The 20,229-nt window shown below is 35.6% G+C and overlaps 1 protein-coding gene across 1 annotated transcript in view; it reads left to right on the top strand.

Annotated features, from left to right (window-relative positions):
• Positions 1-20,229, top strand: part of RELN (reelin) — a 444,598-nt gene that overhangs the window by 132,809 nt on the left and 291,560 nt on the right. The window contains exon 3 of the mRNA XM_031455857.2: positions 1,069-1,204. Coding sequence (XP_031311717.2) covers positions 1,069-1,204 — 136 coding nt within the window. The remainder of the gene's footprint in view (positions 1-1,068; positions 1,205-20,229) is intronic.

Below are 20,229 nucleotides of genomic sequence, written 5' to 3'. Positions count from 1 at the left end.
CATCTTTTTGTATGTTTCTTTTTCACCTGCATTATCTTTTTTAGTGAGGTATCTGTTCACATCTTTTGCCTCTTTTTAAAAATTGAGTTGTTCATTATCTTATTGTTGAGTTGCCTATTAATATTTTGTATCTGAAGTAAACCTAAGAGAATCACTTTATTAAAAAAAGAAAAAAAATCACCTCCTGATAGCTCAGCTGGGAGCTGACCTGGCACTCACGGCTCAGCCATGATACTCTCATGTTGAACATGAGCACTTTCACAGGTCATCCACATCAGACAAGGCTGCTCTGAGGCCATGATGGTTTGAGGCAAAAACAAGACTACTTTGTAATCATGCCTGAACACAGACAAGAGCAAGAACATGGTGCAAACCCCCAAAATGACCAACATCCCTCTCTCCATGCTAACGTGGCTGCTGCTTGTTTTAATTCCAGCTTCAGCCCTACTCCATTCCCCGTGTCTCATAGGTAACAAGTGTTAAGATACTCAGTGTTGAAATTGCTCCCACTTTCAGTTAGTACCGGCTCCAGAATCAAAACCACCTTCCCTGGAACCTCTCCACAAGACCGATGGGGTTCCCGGGACACAAGACTTTCAGTACTAAAATCGGGAAATTCCTGGGCCGGCTTGACCACCCTACTGTCTACAATAACCTAACACAAGCCCTAATACTCTAACAAGCTCCTTCTCGCATCCTCTTACTGAGATACCTGCAAGTTCCCGGTAGTCTTTGGTCTCCCTTGCAGCAAACACTTCTAATAAATCCAGCCTTGTTATACTGCAGGTGTGGTCCTGGGGGTCTTCGGTGATGGGCAAAGACCAATCAACAAAATCAAAGTAAAGCACATACTATAGCAATGAATTTAGTAGACGCACCTTAACAATAATGTTGTAAGTGATTAATTTCCTTTTAACAATAGAAAGTGGAAAATTGCATAACTTATGGGGAAGCCAAACAGCACGATGAATCTTAACACAAGAAGAATGTCCAGAAGAGATTGCTATGCCATGACAAGACTTTGTTTTGTTGTTTTTATAACATTTTCCCTTCCTTTCTGTTTGTCAGGGATCATGTCTGACCACCAGTTTGGCAACCAGTTCATGTGCAGCGTGGTGGCCTCTCATGTGAGTCATCTGCCCACAACCAACCTCAGCTTCGTCTGGATTGCTCCACCTGCTGGCACAGGCTGCGTGAATTTCATGTAAGTACCCAAAGTGTTTCTGACTGGTGCAGAAGGCAAATACATTATTGAACCAAATTTGGATCTGCTCGCTTGCGCACAGTAAAGCCAATCTGTTGACACCAGGCTGCGGTGAAGGAAAGTGCAGCATGTATTACAGGGCGCCAGTCAAGGAGACCAGGAAGCTAGTTCTCAAAAGACCCGAACTCCCTGGTGGCTTTCAGGGAAAGGTGTTTAAAGACAGGGTGAGGAAGAGGGTTGTTGGGTACATGATTAGCTTGTGGACATTCTTCTGTTTGGTTGGTGGTGAAGTAATCAGAAGTCAACATCATCAGCCTTCTGGTTCCCACTGGTCTGGGGTCAGCGAGCTTGTGGGCAGCGTACATACAGTGAACTTCTTCCATCTGGTGGGGGTTTCAGTATCTGCAGAGCAGCTCAAAGGGTATGGCTCAGAATATTGTCTAACGTCCTTGAGGAGGAACTAAAGGTCCTTGACTTTGTTTAATGGCTAAACTATTATTATTTTGTCTTGCTTGACTGTTTTCCTTTGTTACTGCATTTTCTCACTTCCCTGTTTAAATGTATTCTTTGGAACGCTGGGAAGGCCTAGGAGGCTAAAGTTTTTCTACAAATGAGAGGCAAGTATAGGACAGGGTGGTCTGTCCCGGGAAGGCCCCATAGGGTCCTTGTCCAGTACAAATAAACCTCTCATGTGGTTACGTATATAGTAACTATTTAAATGTATTATTTTAACAGGTTTAACCTTAATTAAAGCCACTAATTTTGGCATCAAAAAGAGGCCAAAACTGTATTTAAAAAAGTAATTTTAGTAGTTTATTTTTGCATATTTATTTATACCTCAGGAGATCTAAATTGAATTTAAGCTGACAAAGAAACACACTGAGATGGGTATGTGAAGAAATCAAGGTAATGGGAACATGATGTTCAGAAAATAAGATGAAAATAGGTACAAAAAATGCTGTGAGGCTCCATCCATGGTTTAGAAGAAGACCACAAATTCAGCCTTCAGCTTTCTAGTCATTGGTGCCAAGAAGAAAATGTGATCAGTTAGCTCACGCATGGTGGTAAGAAGTCAGGACACTGTAGAAACTTCAGGAATCTCTCCTGTGCTTTCATTGGGAGGAAACAGGGAAATGCAGTGTGAGCAGTGTCCCAACAGCATCCTTAGATAAACCCTGCACTGTGATCCAAAGGCTGTGGCTGTGACATCTCTCAGTATAGACTATTCCCTGAGCCCTGCCCCATAGTCACCATTCTTCATCCTTCTCAGTCATCTCTTTTTCCCTCCATTGCATTTTTTCACTTCTAACGTATAATGTACTTCGTTTAATGATGTATGTTATTTGTTGTCTGACTGTTCCTGCTGAAATGCTAATTTCTTGAAGGCAAGAATGCTTTTCTATTTTTGTTTACAGATTCACCCCAGCTGTCTAGTACAGTCCCTGCACACACAGGACACAGCCACTAAATATTTGTTGAATGGATGAGTAGGCCAATGGGATAAGATCAAAGGCAGTTCAGAAACAGCTCTTCTATGGACAGTCAGGCGAAACGGAGCTGGAAATCATCTTGAATGGGGTTCTATTTCAACCTTCTGCCCAGACAACAAAAATCCCATAAAACTGCATACTCCAAAATTTACCACTACCTTTCCTTTGCCCTTAATAATACACAGTTCAGTGTCAGGGGTCTGTACACATCACTGATTGCATGCTCTTTCTGCCTATCCTCTGGGTTACTCAGGCTGCACACATCAGACTCATCATATCGCCCAGCTGGTTGACATTTAGTCTCATCATTTTCTCCCTCAGAAAGTGTTTTGCACTTGAACCCTTTTCTTCCAGCACCTCTTGCTAAGATGACTGCAGTAGCTTCCTACCTGGTCTGTTCACCTGCAGCCTATTTCTGCTCCAGTCCATTCTGCATGATGTTGTCCTGTTAATCTTCCTAAGGCATAAGTTTGATCACTCGGAACTTGGATACCCTAAAACTCCCTTCAAAAGTCCATCCCTTTGGCATGGGTTTGAAGGATCTTCCAAATCTTGCTGTTTATCATCTCCTTTCTTACCTCCCAAAGCCTGCATGTCTGATGGTCATAAATTAGCAGGACTTCCCACAATTCCCTAAACATTTCATGACTTTCTCTCTTTCTCCATACTTTCCCCTTAGCCTAGAATGCTTTTTTCTTTCAAATCTAATAGTGAAATTCCTACTCATTCTTCAAGCTGGCACTCTTAAAAAATCTTTTATAAAGCCTTCCAAGATATTAGCAGCAGAAGCGATGTGTGTGTTGTCACATTTTGCTTGTAACTCTATTATAATGCTGATTATATTTTACTGTATACTTATTTAAGTTAATTTCTTGTCTTGTCTTTTCCATTAGATTAGGTTAAACAGGGACTAATTCTTATTACTTCATGATTCCTCCACAGTTGGTTGAACAACTCATACACAGAAATCACAGAAAATGTGCTTTGAATTACAGTCGTCTCTCTGTCTCTCTGGTTGGAGGGGTGTGTGCATTCTAGTACCTTCCACAGACACTCAAGTCCCTTATATAAAACGTCATGGTACAGCTGGCCCTCAGCATCCACGGTTTCCCCATCCACAAATTCAGCCCACAGTGGAAGCAAAATTCGCAGACATGGAGGGCCGACTGTATATGAGGTTCAGTGTTGTCTTTTTCTTTAGTTTAGTAGTAATTGCTGACTTTCTCTGTTGACATGCTTTATATTACTCATGTTGGCACCTTGTTAGGATAATTTAAATTCTTGCCATGCGTAACTTCCTCATTTAAAACAAGAATTTTTTTTTTGAAAGAATGCAAAGTAAATCTATGCCAACAATATAGAACTGCCTGTTTACGAATAGATATAGATTTTAATTGAATCTGTCTTAAGATAATATTTGATGGCTTATGGCCTCACTGTTCCTGGGATATCAAATTGTATTCTCTTCTGAGAAGTAACTTAGGTATTTAAAGTCAGCCGCACACAAATGTTTTCTTAGCAGCTGGAAAAAAAATATACAGTGTGGTTAGAAGTAATTTTTACTGACTACAAAGAAGTTTACACACCCTCACTTGTATCAGTAAAATTTTGATGGTGCGATTTGCACTTTTTCACATTCTTAATAAATGATTAAGTCTCCGCTTATCTTAAGCCATGCCTATGTTGAATGGGACATCTAGTAGCTGCTTCCTGTGTTGGCAAAATGCTTTAGTTGATCTCTTTTCCTAACTGGTTTGTGAGAGAGTGCAGGGAAACTGAAGACTGAACATGGACCACTGAACAATTCATTTGAAATTCTCTGAACTAAAGTCTCGTAACATCTTACCTTTGTTCCTTACTAGAGTATGTATTATGTGCTGAGTAGAGCTATGTATGAATTAGTAGCTGTAATTAGCATGTGCCCGGCAATACTTGAAGAGAATTGCTAATGTTAAACACTCATTTTAAACATTGAACAAACATAAAATAACACAAAAACCTATGACATTTGAACATAAATATAACTTGATTCTGTCTTTTTTGACTAACTTCAAAAATTAAAGTGTTCACTGAAGTTAGGGAGAATTTTTAGAAATTAAATGTCAGCCATACTTATATGCTTTTGTAATATATTTTGTATAATGTTTTCATATCATTAGTTAATTCATATCTCATTATTTAATTTTTCACATGTGTTTTATCTTTTAACTGGATTTTAAATCTCCCAAGGTCAGGGACTCTGTTAGGCATTTTTACATACTTAGTAGTTCCTAATACTGAACTATAGACAATAGAAGTTTCTCAATAAATATTTCTTAATAGTGAATAATATATTTTACTCATTCTAAAATACAGATTTTTTTTTTACATTTTGAAATCTCTAAAGTTACATCTTTCATTTGATGGCATCTTATGATTATAAATTGCAGCATTTATTTTATTTCTTAATCTTATGATTGATGGTGTCTTGGATTTGAAGAACTCCAGCAACTAGTATTTCTCATTTACTGTGTATATGGTCCCTCTAGAGCTGGCGATTGAATCTACATTGCACCCAGTTCTGCAGCCTCATGTTAATACAACCAGTGTATGATCCAGACTCTGTGATTTTAAAACCCAGTTATCTATTTAAATCCTCTTTAAAAATCTCATAGTAAGAATTATGGAACATTTGAGCTGAAATCCCGAACAATTATATAATGTGCTGTGGTACATTATATAATTGTTATATATTGGTTGTTATATATTGGTAAACCACTTAGCCCCAAAGTCATTTGGGCAGTGTTTTTACTGTCTTTCTCATTAAAAAATAATCAAAAGAGAGGCACAAAGAAGAGGATGCCCTAGGATAAATTTGCTGGCTGTACTGGTACAAAAATATAAAGTGGATCAGTAAGTAAAATTATTTTGTCATTAGGTTTATGACACCAGTGATAACATTTACATTTTAGGTGATAATTTCATCCAGAGATCTACGTAGTATCCAGATCTTATGATAGTATAGTTTATCTTCACTTCTGTGTTCGATTTGTCTTTAGCGACTAGTAAGCCTCAAATTAAAAGAGGCACTTAATTACCCAGAGTTTTTTAATACAAATTTTAAAAAATTCCAAGGATGAGGAGGTAGGACAGAGAGAGGAGAGGGAAGAGGAGGAGAAAGAAGGGAAGGAGGAGGAGGGAGGGGTGTGAAAAGGTAGGGACAAGACAAGGGGAGGAGGGAAGAAAAGAAGGAAGGAAGGAAATCTCCAGGCCATCTAACCCTAAAAGTGAGTGAGAAATTACCAGGGAAAAAGGGGGTGTAAAATAACAACAGCAAAATTAATTAATAATATTTTGGAAAATTTACAATGTACCAGCCACTGTTCGAAGTGATTTTCATCTTTTAATCCATTTTATTCTTATAGGAATTCTATGAAGTAGGTGCTGTTATTATCTCAGTTTACAGATGAGTAAATCCAAGTACAGAGATGTCATATAACTTGCCTAACATCACTCACCTGGTGATTGACACAGTCTGGATTCAGAGGTAGTCCAGTTACAAGCAGATGATTTTTGCCACTTCACTACATTTGCCTCCAAAATCATCACTTACCTATTTTATTATGATAAAATACACATGGTGTCGATACGATGAAAATTAAATAGTTTGTGACATAGTATTAGAATCTCTCAAGCTTTTTAAAGTGGCCAACATGTGTTTCCTATCCCTATTTTGAGATCTATCTCTATACTGTAATATTATCTAATTCACTCAGATATTATAAGGCACTGATTTAAACTCCTGAAATGTGGAGAACACGTTAGACTAATATGTCAAACATGGGTCTGACCTTGATATATATGAGGTAGGTTGGTTCTTTGGATGCTGGCTATGTCCCACCCCTTGTCACAAGGGGATTGCATATAGGGCGGGAGTATGTGAATTAAGGGCAAAACTGATCACCACTAGATTTACATTTAACTGCTTGGACAAAGATGCTAGCATAATATTAGAATTAAAATGGAACATAAAAGAAGATCAGATTTGTGCCTAGATTAATACTGATTGAACCTTAAGTGAACTCCCTCAAAACTGAGAACAGAATGAAGCGAATGGTGTTCTATTTAAGATACTGAAGCAGCAACAAAGAATTGAACTCAGGGAAGCAAAGATGTGCACAGGTGGACCACATTTAACCATTTGATATTTTAAAGGAAGATTCCCCTAGAGGGACCTTAAAAGTACACTAAACAAGAACACAAAAGAAGTAATTTTTAAAAATTGAAGACACTAGTAGTTTCTGAACACTGACCAGGGGCAAAGTAATACAGATGCAGAGATTTGAAATGCTGCCTTGAGTGTATCTCTGGTGCCTTTAATTTTTGATGAGAGCCGTTCTAGTCTGTCTGGAGGATTCCTCATGAAAGATAGTGTGGTTGCCCATTTATTCCAATCCATCAAAAGAAAACATGGGAGATGTTTGCCTTGTTACTTAAACATTTGAAAGAAGATCAGAAACTTCCCCATGGGTGCGTTTATGGGAAGTGCATTCATACCAGTAGATAAGGATACTAACAGTTGATCCATACAAATGTTATTTTACTTTTTAGGTTACATGGAGCTTACTGAAAAAATAAATTGCTTCTCATGTAAGGCTGAAATGATCGTAACCACACTGGTCGATAAAACCAGATGTGCTGTTTTCCACGGGAGGAATTTCATCTATCTCCTAAGTCACGTGTCTGTGGTTTTTTTCTCATGGTCCAGTTTTCTTTTTTCAAACAGACATTTCCCAACTTGAGACAATTATTTCAGTGATGCTCCAAAACATACCTTTAAATGACAAGATGAAAAAACAAAAATCTACCCTTAAAAGTGAATGGCTTGAAGCCTAACTGATAGTTCTCATTTCCCCATAGCCTCCTGTTTTTCATCAAAGTTAAACAGCCAATTAGGAGATAGTCTAAGATCCGGGGCTAATGTGTGTTCTTATTTATCAGCATTTTGGCAAATGAGGTCAAGATGCTTCCTGGGGATTTAATTTTTCATTTTAGGGGTGTGGTAAAATGCTGAGATAAAATATGTCTATTTATCACCAGGAAGGTGTGAAGATATTATTTTTGTTATATTAATTGTACAACATTTTTTTTTTGAATTAACAGATATTCAACAGGCATTTTTTTACTCCATTCATTTTTTTCTTGTCCCCTTTCTCCCTTCCTGTGTCTCTTTCTCCTAAAAAGCCACAGTGTAAACAGCATGGGTTATATTAGGGCAACCTTCTGAAGTCTCACTTGACACGTTTCTTTGCATCAAAACCGTAACACTTACATCAGAGAAGGAGAACTGCTTTATAGTGAGAAAGAGTGTCTATTTCAGTAATGAAATATTTTTAACTAGGGTCCAAAGATGGACTTCCATCTATGGAATTCTGTCCCACAGTAAATAGTTGTTAGTAAATTTTTTTAAGTCTCTGCTTTTTTTCTTTTTATATAGAAATAGTAGTTTTTCCTAATGTTAGTTCTAGAAACAAAACAAAACCCCATGTCAAACCCTTCCTTCCCTCCTTCCCTTCCCTTCCTGTAATGGAATCATAACTTGTGGAGGGTCCTTAAGTAAGTGGACTGAGGTTTGGAATCTACGAAATGCTTCTCACTACAAGGCCTTGTGGTTTAGACCAGATGTCTACTCCACTTGGCACTTCTTGCCATTTGCGAAAGCAGAAATACCAAATCAGTAAATCTAAAGCTAAATTTGTATTACAATGATTAGCATTTCTCTGTGTCTGATAGGAAGTTTCTATATGAGATATGGGCAGAGATTTGAGTTATTTCTCTATTAGTAGAATGTGATGGAACCAGTTTTAGAAACCTCAAGTGTGAAATTATTATTTTTTCCTTCAAACTGCTTACACAGTCAAAAATAGTGATGACAAAGATGTCTATGAAACAGGTGAATAAGCTTTTCTCATGGCAACAACAGCTCCATGGTTTGCCAGTACAGTCACTTGCATAATATATATCAAAGCAGCAGAATTTTATTCAATACTGCTTTTAGTAAAATCATTGATTATTAAGACATTATTAAGAATAGGAAATAAAATTGTGGTAGCTTCTTATCTTGTCCTCTGTGATTTGTTTGGATATGCATTTGTATTTAAATATAGACATATATGTGTATTATAAACACATGGGTATATGTGTATATGCATATATATGTCTATACACACATTCACTTATATGCATATATACACAAACACATGTATTCTAAAATTTGTTCAAAACTGTACTTTTAACATGGTAAGTACAAGCCACGTGTGGCTATTTAAATTTAAATTAATTAAAGTTAAATAAAATTAAGCATTCAGTTCTTCAGTTGCACTAGCCACATTTCAAGTTCTCAAAAGCCACGCATGTCTAGTGACTATGATATTAGACAGCACACAGCTAGAATATTTCCTTCATTATAGAGAGTTCTGGTGGCAGCACTGATTTAGAGGATCAAATGAATTATTTTTTCTTCTACTGTTACCTTAACATTTACAGAAGGTAACCATGTATTTCAAAGGACATACGGAAGGAATAAAGTAAAGCTAAGATTTTGCAGTTGTCCTGTGAACTTGAATTATCATAATTGCTAACCTGGACTAGTAGAGCAGTTTTATGTAAAAAGCTGGCTACCAAACTATTCATTTTAATTTTATTTGTCAGTGCAGCAGTTTCTGTGGTCCTTAACTTTATGGCTAACTGTAGGCAAAGTGTGACAGGTGAAGGTTCCCTCTGGTTACCTCTCGTACACTGCTCAGGGCTCAGAGATGCTCTGTGGCTACCCTGGCCTCTCCTTGCTCCCACCCCTGGGTTTCAGCCTCTCCTCCGACCCTGCCAGTCCCCTCAGCCTCTGCCACGGTGTTTTAAATTGTGGGCCTTCTCAAATGTGCCGTTAGCCCATGACATTTACCACCATATGCCTACTACTTAAAAGCAACTCATCTGGAAGGCTAATCATTATTAATAGGAGAATGAGTGATGATGGAATCTGGAATACCATTTGATGATAATGATGATGATAGTAGCAGTAGAAACATCAACTTCCATCTAGTGAGCACCTGTGTACCAGGCAGCCTGCACGCTTCCTCTCCTCTCCCAGAACCACGATTACTGAAGGGCTCGAAGAGCTCAGAGATTGGTCTGTTCAGATCCAAAATGTGTCCGTTTAGCTACCATCCTGAGTTACCACTCTAGGTCACTTTTAAAACAGTAATTATGGAAGATAGTATAGCAATATGGGAGATGCTTGGACTATTAAGTGACAAAAGCATAAAAAATTATTTTTGTAGTTTCAAACACATTAAAATGATGTTAGCAGAGGCCTTCTGGCATCATGGAAGATTGAGCTGGCCTGGCAGAAATTCTTTCCATTAAAATCACAGAAAGACTTTGGTTAAAATGAATAAATGTTTAAAATATATATAAAACTATTTTAAAAGAAAAAGAAAACACGAGGTTCTGGAGAAAAGGGGAGCTATCAAAGCTGGATCAGGAAGTGGGAGCTGACGTGGTGGTGGCCCACGGGTGTTTTTAACCTGGATTTAGGTCCTAGGCCTAGAGTGTTACCCTGAGGGGGGCTTGGAGCTGTAGTCATGAGCCCGTGCAAAGACAGCAGGAGGCAGGGAAGGAGAGGGAGTGGGAGCTGGGCCCCTGGGTGGAATCTGGAGCCTCAAGGTGTTCTCCAACTCTGCCTGGAAAAACAGTGAAGGAGCTTGTCATGCCACTGGTGCCTTTGGTAAAAATAAGTCACTTATGTGAAGCAAAAACTCTCCGCATGTAAAGAGTCTAGTTTTGCATTATTAACCCAGTGCAGGTCATCAAGTTAAGAAATTAACAACCAATAGAAGTATTAGAAAGGGAAAATAGAAAGAATGAAGACAGACATATTTCAGGAGACAAAGAAGGAGGATTTTCCAGAATCAAGGAAAACATGAGCCTTTTTATCTAAACAAGATAAATAAAATAATTTGGCACTAATATAAATCATAGTGAATGTTCAGAATATCAGAGACAGAGAAGAATCTCAAAGGCAACCAAAAAGAAAAGATAGATAACCTAGAAATTTAATCTGGCAGTGGTCTTCTCATCAGCAATGAAAGATCCCAGATGACAGCAGAACAGTGTCTTCAAAGTGGGGAAGGAAAATAATTGTCAACCCAGATTTCTGTACCTTGATAAATTATTAGTCAAGTGTGAAAACAAAATAAGGACATTTTCAAAAAAATAGGGTTTAATTGTTTTTACCACACACAGATCATTTTAAAGCAAGTTTGTTTTTTTTTTTTTAAATTGAATTATAGTCAGTTTACAATGCTGTGTCAGTTTCTGGTGTACAGGATAATGTTGCAGTCATACATGAACATACATATAGTCCTTTTCATATTTTTTCATTATAGGTTACTACAAGATATTGAAAATAGTGCTTTGTGCTGTATAGTAGGACCTTGCTGTTTATTTTATATATAGTAGTTAGTATCTGCAAATTTTGAATTCCCAATTTATCCCTTCCCACCCCCTTCCCCACTGATAACCATAAGTTTATTTTCTATGTCTGTGAATCTGTTTCTGTTTTATAAGTAAGTTCATTTGTGTCTTTTTTAGATTCCACATGTAAGTGGTGTCATATGGTATTTTTCTTTCTCTTTCTGGCTTACTTCACTTAGAATGACAATCTCTAGGTCTATCCATGTTGCTGCAAATGGCATTATTTTATTTTTTTAATGACTGAGTAGTATTCCATTGCATGAATATACCACAACTTCTTTATCCAGTCCCCTAGTGATGGACATCTAGGTTGTTTCCATGTCTTGGCTATTGTAAATAGTGCTTAATACAAGTTTTTAAAGAATGTAATTCAGTAAAAAGAAAACAAATTCAGAAGATGTCAGATGCATGAAATTATGGTGTGATGCAGTAATTAATAACTAGTAATCATATTAGAAATTCTAAATAAACATTGAATATGCAAATATATTTATATATAATATAAACCAATAACTTTTAGGATAAAATTTAAAGGCAAGTAATAACCAAAATACTAAGAAACATCAATATGTAAGTTGGGATACCAATATTAAAGTTTTATAAGGTCCTTCAGCTATTTTGGAAGAAGGTTATAGGCTTAATTAAGGATGATTGTTAAAAACATAAATGTATAGAAAAGAAATAAGTGTGTAACTTCCAAAATAGGAAATGAGATGGAAGGATTAAATAAAACTTAATCCAACAGAAGAAAATGAAAATGACAAATATAAAAAGCACAAGAATGAATATAGAATATAATATAAGATAATATAAATATGTAGATATATATATGTATATACACACAATAAATGTAAACAGATTAAATTCACCAGTTAAGACACTATGACTTTCAGAACGCAATTTCAAAAATCCAGCAGTACACAAGAGACAAACCTAAATATAAGGACACAAAAACATTAAAAGTAAAGAGAAGGAAAAAGACATACCAGAAAAATGTTAACCAAAAGAAATTTGGTGTCATTATATTAATATTAGCCAAAACAAGTCGCAGTTAATAATATTAAGGATAAAATAATTACCTAAAAGCAAAATAACATGCATATACACAGAGCTGAGAGAAGCATGCAAAATTGAAAAGTACCTTTGAGGTGGCAGAATACCAAGTACATATTTTCTAATATTTCAGTTACAAGGAGTATTACAAAATTATTTGAACAAAAACAGTATAAAAATTATTTGTTGAATGGATAAGTGAATGCATGAATACACAAATGAAAAAATGCATTAATGCACAAAGATACCAGAAGATTATGTTAGAAAATTAGGGTTCCTACTATGTTTTTCAAACCACCAGGCATGCACTGGTGGCAGCTGGCCTTTTGTTTTCATTCTAAATTGAAAGAACCAAGTCTACATAAAACTTTGCTGTTAAAATTTTTTTTAAGGAAAAAAGCAGTTTGAGGAAATAAAAAAAAATTAAACCACATTTTTCCTGGAATTCTAAAATCATCTCTTTAAAATTGAATCAGTTTGTATTCAGAAGTTCTCTTACTTATTAGCACTGAAAAATAAATATTAAACAAAATTACTTCCGTATCCATTTTGCACCTCACAATATTGAGATTAGGTTTTGGTTACCCACATTGACAAGTCCTGAGCTGGAAACAAAAATGTGTTAGTCAAATCTCCTCCATTTGTTTCCACTACTGGTATTTATAGAAGGGATTATGGCTAATATGAACATATTACTTATCCAGGCTGACATATATTTCAAAGAGCAATGTCCTAAAATGTTATATGAAAGATAAATAGTAGAAATGATTCTAATTAAAAATGTACACTGTAGTTGCAAAGAAGTTAAGATGGCTGGTCCCTTAATCAACCCCTGGCTTTAACTTAAGCAAATATATTGAAAGTATGGCTATAAAGCTAAGCTACATAAGCCTTTCTTCTAAATCTGCCTGCAGGCATTAATGCTCAGATTTGAGATGGCATCCTTATTTGCTAAGTGCAAGGATGGATACAAAAGAGCTTTTCTCACTTTGAGGATAAAAGCTAAAGTATTCCTTAATTTTGGTTACTGCCTGGCTCATCTCAGCACCATAATAGTTATTTGGCTTAAAACCAAAAAGTAGCAATACAGTGCTCACATGTCTATGGATCAAAATTAGATGAAAAATTGCTGTTTCTCATCTCCACAGCTATTTGCTGCACATTTTATAACCCTCAAGATGCCTTTTGTAATATGTGATAACAGAGCCAACTGCAGCATCTGCCTGGAAAGAGATTACTTTAATTATGGACTCAATGTCCTATTTTCTGCAAGTGATCCCCAGAGACAGGCTTCCTGCCGGAGGAGAGGTGCAAGGATGCACATTAAAGCTCACACATCAACCATGAAGAGGTGGATAAAGTGAGACAAGGACACCCATAAACCGCCTTCATTTTCCTAGTCTGTGATGTGATGGAAGAGTCTATAGTGATAGGTTTTTAATTATTCCAGCATCTGTTCTTATGGACTTCTGATGGTTAGGGCAAGTTGAGCTTATAAAAGAGTGAAACCTTTGACAACTCTGTACAGGAAACATACCATATTAAAAAGATTAGATAAATGTCATTCTTTTTTAAGTTTTTCTTCCAAATCGAAAAATGTAGGTGCTTTATACGTAACTTGCTATAATATTATTAGAAAGTGAAGTTAAGTGGTTTTCTTGTCAACCCCAGTTCCCTATAACACCTCAAATGCCTCATTATTAAGAATTCATTTGCCGTTCAGTATAATAGGGCTGCTCATAATGAATTTCGTTTAGAACCAATGTGTATGTCTTGTGTATTTCCATGGAAGTTCTTTGTAATTTAACATTGATTTAACCTTATGAATGGACACTTAAAGCAAATTGTTACCTTGTTCATATTAATTACAGAATTAGACTCCTTGATGAATAGCTTTTTAGACAACGAGTGTGTCATTTTTCTTTTCAAAAGCATAGCCCATACATGGGATATTTGGGATTTCATCTGATTTCTCAAAAAGTATAAGCATATTTTGCATTTTCTGAAAGATGGGGGATTATAGAAAAGTAACCATGGGAATTAATTTTAAACTTCAAAAGAGGAATTTAAGGGATTTGGCATGGAATCATTTTGTGTAGGGGAAGGAAAAGTGGAACAGAATAATGTACCTATAATCATACTAGGTGAAAATATCAAGTCTTTTAAATATTATACCAACCATGACATTCGTTATTATTTGGTGTTAAAGTGAAATGCTATCAAAATTTTTATACTTTGATAAAGAAATCTAAGTTAAATATATCTTAGGGCATTTTACATGGTAACACTTAACTCTAAAAAATTAAACTAAAATATTTTTTATTTTTCAGACTTTCTAGTTGATAATAAATGCCACAGTGGAGAAATTTTTTAATATGTTGACATGGATAGTTTTACAAGGACTTTTATATGGTATATCTAGTGGATGAACAAATGAATCTATATTATCTATATATCATCAGAATTTATAAATGGAAGAATATGTTTAGTGTCCATTTCTGTTTGAAGATCTTGGATACAAGGAGATGAAGCAATATATATGGACTTACGGGAAAACAGAAACCTGTTAGTAGAAATTGAGAGTATAAATAACTGTACTGAATCATCAATGCAAGGGAAATAATTCCTGATTTAATTTTTTAAATTTTGTCATTGAGACATAGTTTTGTTTTTCTTTTTAATTTTGTACAATGGCTCTTAGATATGTTGTGCAATCAGATAGCCCATCCAAATAAATAGCAGTGGGAGATTTCCAAACAGGTCACTTGGAGCATTATGAGATGACCTCTTGAAAGATCAAAGGGAATCAAAATTTTCTCTGAAGGAGAATTTATTTTGTAGTTTCAATTCCATACTGCACTTTGGTAACTCCAAATCAGATTTTTGAAAAATAGATGTATTTTAAAATCCAAGCTACATTTGGAATATATGCTTTTTTCCTGCCAATTGTTTATTTCAGACATTGTTTTTTGTAAAAGTGTCAGCTTAATTTTTTTTTTGGCTTTCTGTATTTTATGTTTGAGTCAGAATGCAAAATGCCTTAGTTTGGACTTACAATTTAAAAGAATGACAATAAACAAGTATATGCTGCAAACAGGCTTTGGTTTTCACGTTTAAACTTGACAGTAAATACTACTTCTTTTAAAATGTGTTTTAAAATAATTTTATTTTATGTTTGTGAAAGCAGTGCTTATGTAGTGAAGCAAACATTGAAAACTACAGCGAGGCGAATACCTATGTCTGTACACACACATGCACACTGACACTTGTACGCCTACATACATACACACACATGTTCCTTCCTACTACCTCACAAATAATACTAAGTATTTTGGGGTATATTTTTCTAGACGCATGTAGCTGTTCAATTTTGTTTTTTTTATAAAATTGGGGTTCTACCATACATTCAGTTTTCTAACCCAGCTTTGTTTTTAAACCTAACACTACACTGTAAGTGTTTTTCTGATAAATATCCATCTATAACATCATCTGGAAAGTACTCCATTATCTGGCTGTACTATAATGTGTTTAATCAGTCCCTTATTTATGAACATTTTTTTTGTTTCCAGCGGCCACTGTTGTAACAGCTTTATGATGAACAACCTTATAGCTAATGCTCTTTGCACACTCCTAATTATGAAAGTATATTATCATCATATTAAACTATGAACTTGACCTGATTAAAATGAAAAGCTAAGCTATGAAGTCAACCTGATTAAAATAAAATCATACGATTTTTGTACTAAGGCCAGCATCACAAAGACTAATGATAGTTAACTTTCCACCTTTTGACAGTGATAATTCTGTATGATAATGTTTGATAGTTATTGATAAAGATAAATGCCAGTTTCTCTATCGTTGTTCTAATTACCTAGTCATCACATTAATTAAGAAAACATTGTCTCTCACTTTGCAGTGTTTTCTGTTCCACTGTTAAATTTCAATAAATGACTTTGAAACGTCTGTTTTATAAGGCAAACTAATTCAGTTGAAAAACAACATATCCTGTCCCTTTGCTAAAGCTCCCTAGAATGCATAGCCTTGCAACTAACTCATCAGTAGTGAGTGAGCCTGTTAGTCACATAAAAATATGTTTACATTTTTAAAAAAATCTTTATTTCAGCTGTATAATGCAAATGTAGCATCCTCATTTTTTTCTTGTGTAAGGGAAACAATATAAATTTCATAAATAAATGAGAGTGGCTTTTTTATATTGTATAAATATTCACTTTCTTAATTCTTAATCATTTAATGGTTATAGGCCTATAGTAGAGCCTTTAAAATTGTCATGAGTGATGACATACACATTTTTCTATCTATTAATGCTATTTTTATAGCATTGTCGTTGTCTACCCCGTCTTCCATATTCTAATTCGTCTTTACTGGGAAAGTAAATTCTTAATATAAATATTCTTAAGCTTTTCCCAAAGGAACTCCTGCAGACTGATTCTTAGACATCATGGTTTACTGTACAAACACAAATGTGGGCATGATTAATATTGACCATTTTAACCGTGTAGGAGTATCTGTAAATTAACATAGTTTTCACCTGAGTAATGACTTTTTCGCCTTCATCTCAGCTATGGCTTTATCAAAAGCAAGGCAGTACATCAAACAGAGAGGGCCTGGCCGCATATTTAGAACCTTGGCCTGCGGCTGTAGATATCTGTCTGCCCTTGGTCTCAATGCCCTGATTTATAAATCACCTAGAAGTGAGAATTCACACTGAAATATTCAAGTTTATGGGTACACTAGACTCTTCTAGGACCTGAAATGCTGCCTTCACATGTATAAACTGTGGGATGATATAAACATGAGTGAGCAGAGGAGTGACAAAATCAGTATTAATATGTAGACAAATTAAAGAACTATAAGAGGAGAAATAATTTGAGCCGTTATTACAAAATGGCAAGGTATGTGTTATCAGTTTGATTCCAAGAGGAAGACCCAAGGAGCAATTTTAGATTGTCTCCAGCTTCAAACAGGGTTGTGGTGGCTTACATGCTCTTCCAAATTCTGGGGAGCCTCTCAAGGGCCACTGGATAGAGAAGAATGATGATCTCATGGGTAGAAGTCCCTGGAAGAGTGGTTGCAGTGTCAGATAAAATTATTTTTGTGTGGAGTCTATATTATATCAGTCCTGATGGAAAGACCTTGGAAAGAGTGTGTGTGTGTGTGTGTGTGTATGTGTGTTTCTAGAGGAAGAAGACTCTGAAAAACCACTATACATCAGTTTTTTTTTCTTTTGAGAGATAACTTCCTGCATATGATCTTTTTATGTTTTTATGCAAAAGATGATATTTAAAAATTTTTTTTAACATAATCACCCCTGTCTTGAAAGCTCCAGCCTCCTTTTTGCTAATCCTACACTGAGAAAATAAAGTTAAAAATCTAGAGCATACAGAAGTGCCTTTTTTCTGTTTTAGAGAACTTGATGTATAATAGTTCAACTTACAGGACATTACAGATGATTGGACTTAAAAAGAATGTGTTTTATGAAAGATTTTATCAGGGGATTTAAATATCACGTACCTTTGAAATACATTTTTGTTGTTTCAGATCTGTTTACACGGAACTGTCCAGTACAGCAGTGTTAGGAATAAGCATAGCCTTGGATAATTAGTATCTCTAAAAAAGTTGCTGTTTTTCTCATGGAGATTTTTTAAAGTAACATGCTTCAGTGTGCCAATTTTTAAAAGTCTTTGGGTTTAAAAAATTAACTTACAAAGTGACTACCAAAGTGGTTATTATTGTGACACTTTGTTGCACCTCTGCCAATTCACAAGAATGACTTCTGACAATGTTAACCCACAAGTAAAAGTTTCATTTTTAAGTATAAAATTCTCACAATGTCCAGTAAAAGTTTTGACCAAGAAGTATGAATTATGGCAAATAAAATGGTTAAATTAATAAAATTGTGGTAAATAGAGTAATTATATTCACACATTTAAATTTTCATAATTTACTTTTCACTTGATGCATCAAGTAGAACTCTTTGCTTTAAATCTGAGGAAAATTACATTTTAAGGACATCCACCCATCTGCCTGTCTTAGAAACTCCAATATATGTGCAAAGATTTATTTTGTTTGCCTAGAAAGAGTAAAACTTTCATATGTCATCATGAAATGTGAAAGACTTTACAAGGTCAAATATTAGCCAAAATACGATTGTAGGGTTGAGAGTTGAATTCCTCAAATAAATATTTGAAAATGGGAAAAAAAGAGAAATTCCATAGCAAAAGGAACTCAGAAATAGCTCTATAAAAATATGTCCACATTTCTACAATTTGATCACTTTTATGAAAAAATCTTTTCAGTATATAGAGTTGCTTGAATGACAGTTGAACAGCTGAAAGTTGACAGTGAAAAATCATACAGCAAGGATTCCAACATACTTCTATATTATCTTAAAGATGGTTTCTGTTTCTTTCTACACTTTCCTCCATCCCTAATTTGTTTTGCAACTAGCCATTCCTCTGGACAATTAAAGATGTGTAAATTAACCTGGATAATGCTACCTTTTTAGAAACATTGCCAAGTAGGTGTATTGATAAGAGAGTTTTCTCAGCATGGAATAACTTCAGGTCTAAGAGTAGCTACAAAGACCTAAACTCTCATTTTAAAGATAGGAAACTGAGGCCCAGAGAGGCTAATTCAGCGTCACCCAGTGATGGTGACAGCCGGCGGCAGAACCCAAGGCTTCCACGTCCTCCCTCTTCACACTGTGGCAGCCCTTCAGCTCTTTGGTCCGCTGGGCCCTCGAGGGCATATTGCAGGCCGAGCTCCACCCTTTTGATCTCCATCTTTCCTTCATGTTAGCAATGCAGCAAAAACAGTGAGGCGTTTACGCTTAAACACAATAACAATCCCTGATTATGGATGAAAATGGGGATGTTTCACTTGGATTTATTAATTTACGTAGACTGTGACCTTATCTTCTGGATTTTCTGAGATAGGCTCAGTTTCAGGCATTCTTTCCAAGAAGGTCATTTGTCAAATGTAGAGCACTAACTCATAAATGTATAGAATTTAATCTTCACTTGTTTATAAGTCAATCAGAATAAAATTCCAAATCAGAAAAAAAAATCTTTTGTCAGGTTATCCATCTTTATTTTTATCTAAGAATATGTACTTCCATAGGTGTCTCTCTGTGTGCCATCCACTATTCTAGGCTCTTTATCTCATTCTTCTTGTTTAGTCTTCATAACACTCTAAGGAAATAAGCAGGATCATTACCCCCAATTTACATATGAAGAATTAGAGGCTTGGGGCACTTAAATAGCTTTCTTATTATGCAGCTGGTTTATGTAGGCAGTAAGAGGCAGGACTACAGCTCAGGTTTAGCCTGGACCAATTTGGACCCTTAACGGATGCTTTTCCAGTGACCACACAAAGTTGATTGTTACTACATGTAAAAGTAGAACAAGCAAACACGGGAAAAAAAGAAATTCTTACTTTAAAACACCACAGTCTGGAGTCTACTTATGTGGTAATGGTTAATACATTGATGAGTAAGTATTATTTTGAGTGTTTAGGAAAACCACTATTTGGAGAAAAAAGGGAAAATAAAAATTTTAAATAAAAGAAAAAAAGCTATGACCTTCTGATTCATTGAAGGAGCCAAAACTGGTATGTGACAGTAGGATAACAGTGAAAAAAGATGAGGAAAATACAAGGAAAGGAGTTCATGGAGAAGTGCTCAGTGTGTGCCTCGCTGATACTCTCAGGCGTCAGTAACCATAAGACGTAAAGCATTGTCTGTTGGCTGTTATCTTCTCTTAGTTCCCATGCAGTTTTATTTCAAATTGACAAGGATGTGGATGTTACCCCTTAATAGTAAACAAAGCCACTGTTCAGAGGATCAGAGAGGATAATTGGCCATGTGTGCAGCAAGAGAACAGCTTTCCAGTGACCTGCCAGGGAGACTGATGTCACATCTGTATTAACATCCTCATTATTGACCTGAAACAA

The sequence above is a fragment of the Camelus dromedarius genome, chromosome 7, assembly GCF_036321535.1.
Source record: "Camelus dromedarius isolate mCamDro1 chromosome 7, mCamDro1.pat, whole genome shotgun sequence".
NCBI classification, from domain to species: domain Eukaryota; kingdom Metazoa; phylum Chordata; class Mammalia; order Artiodactyla; family Camelidae; genus Camelus; species Camelus dromedarius.
This window is presented reverse-complemented; position numbering and strand designations above follow the sequence as displayed.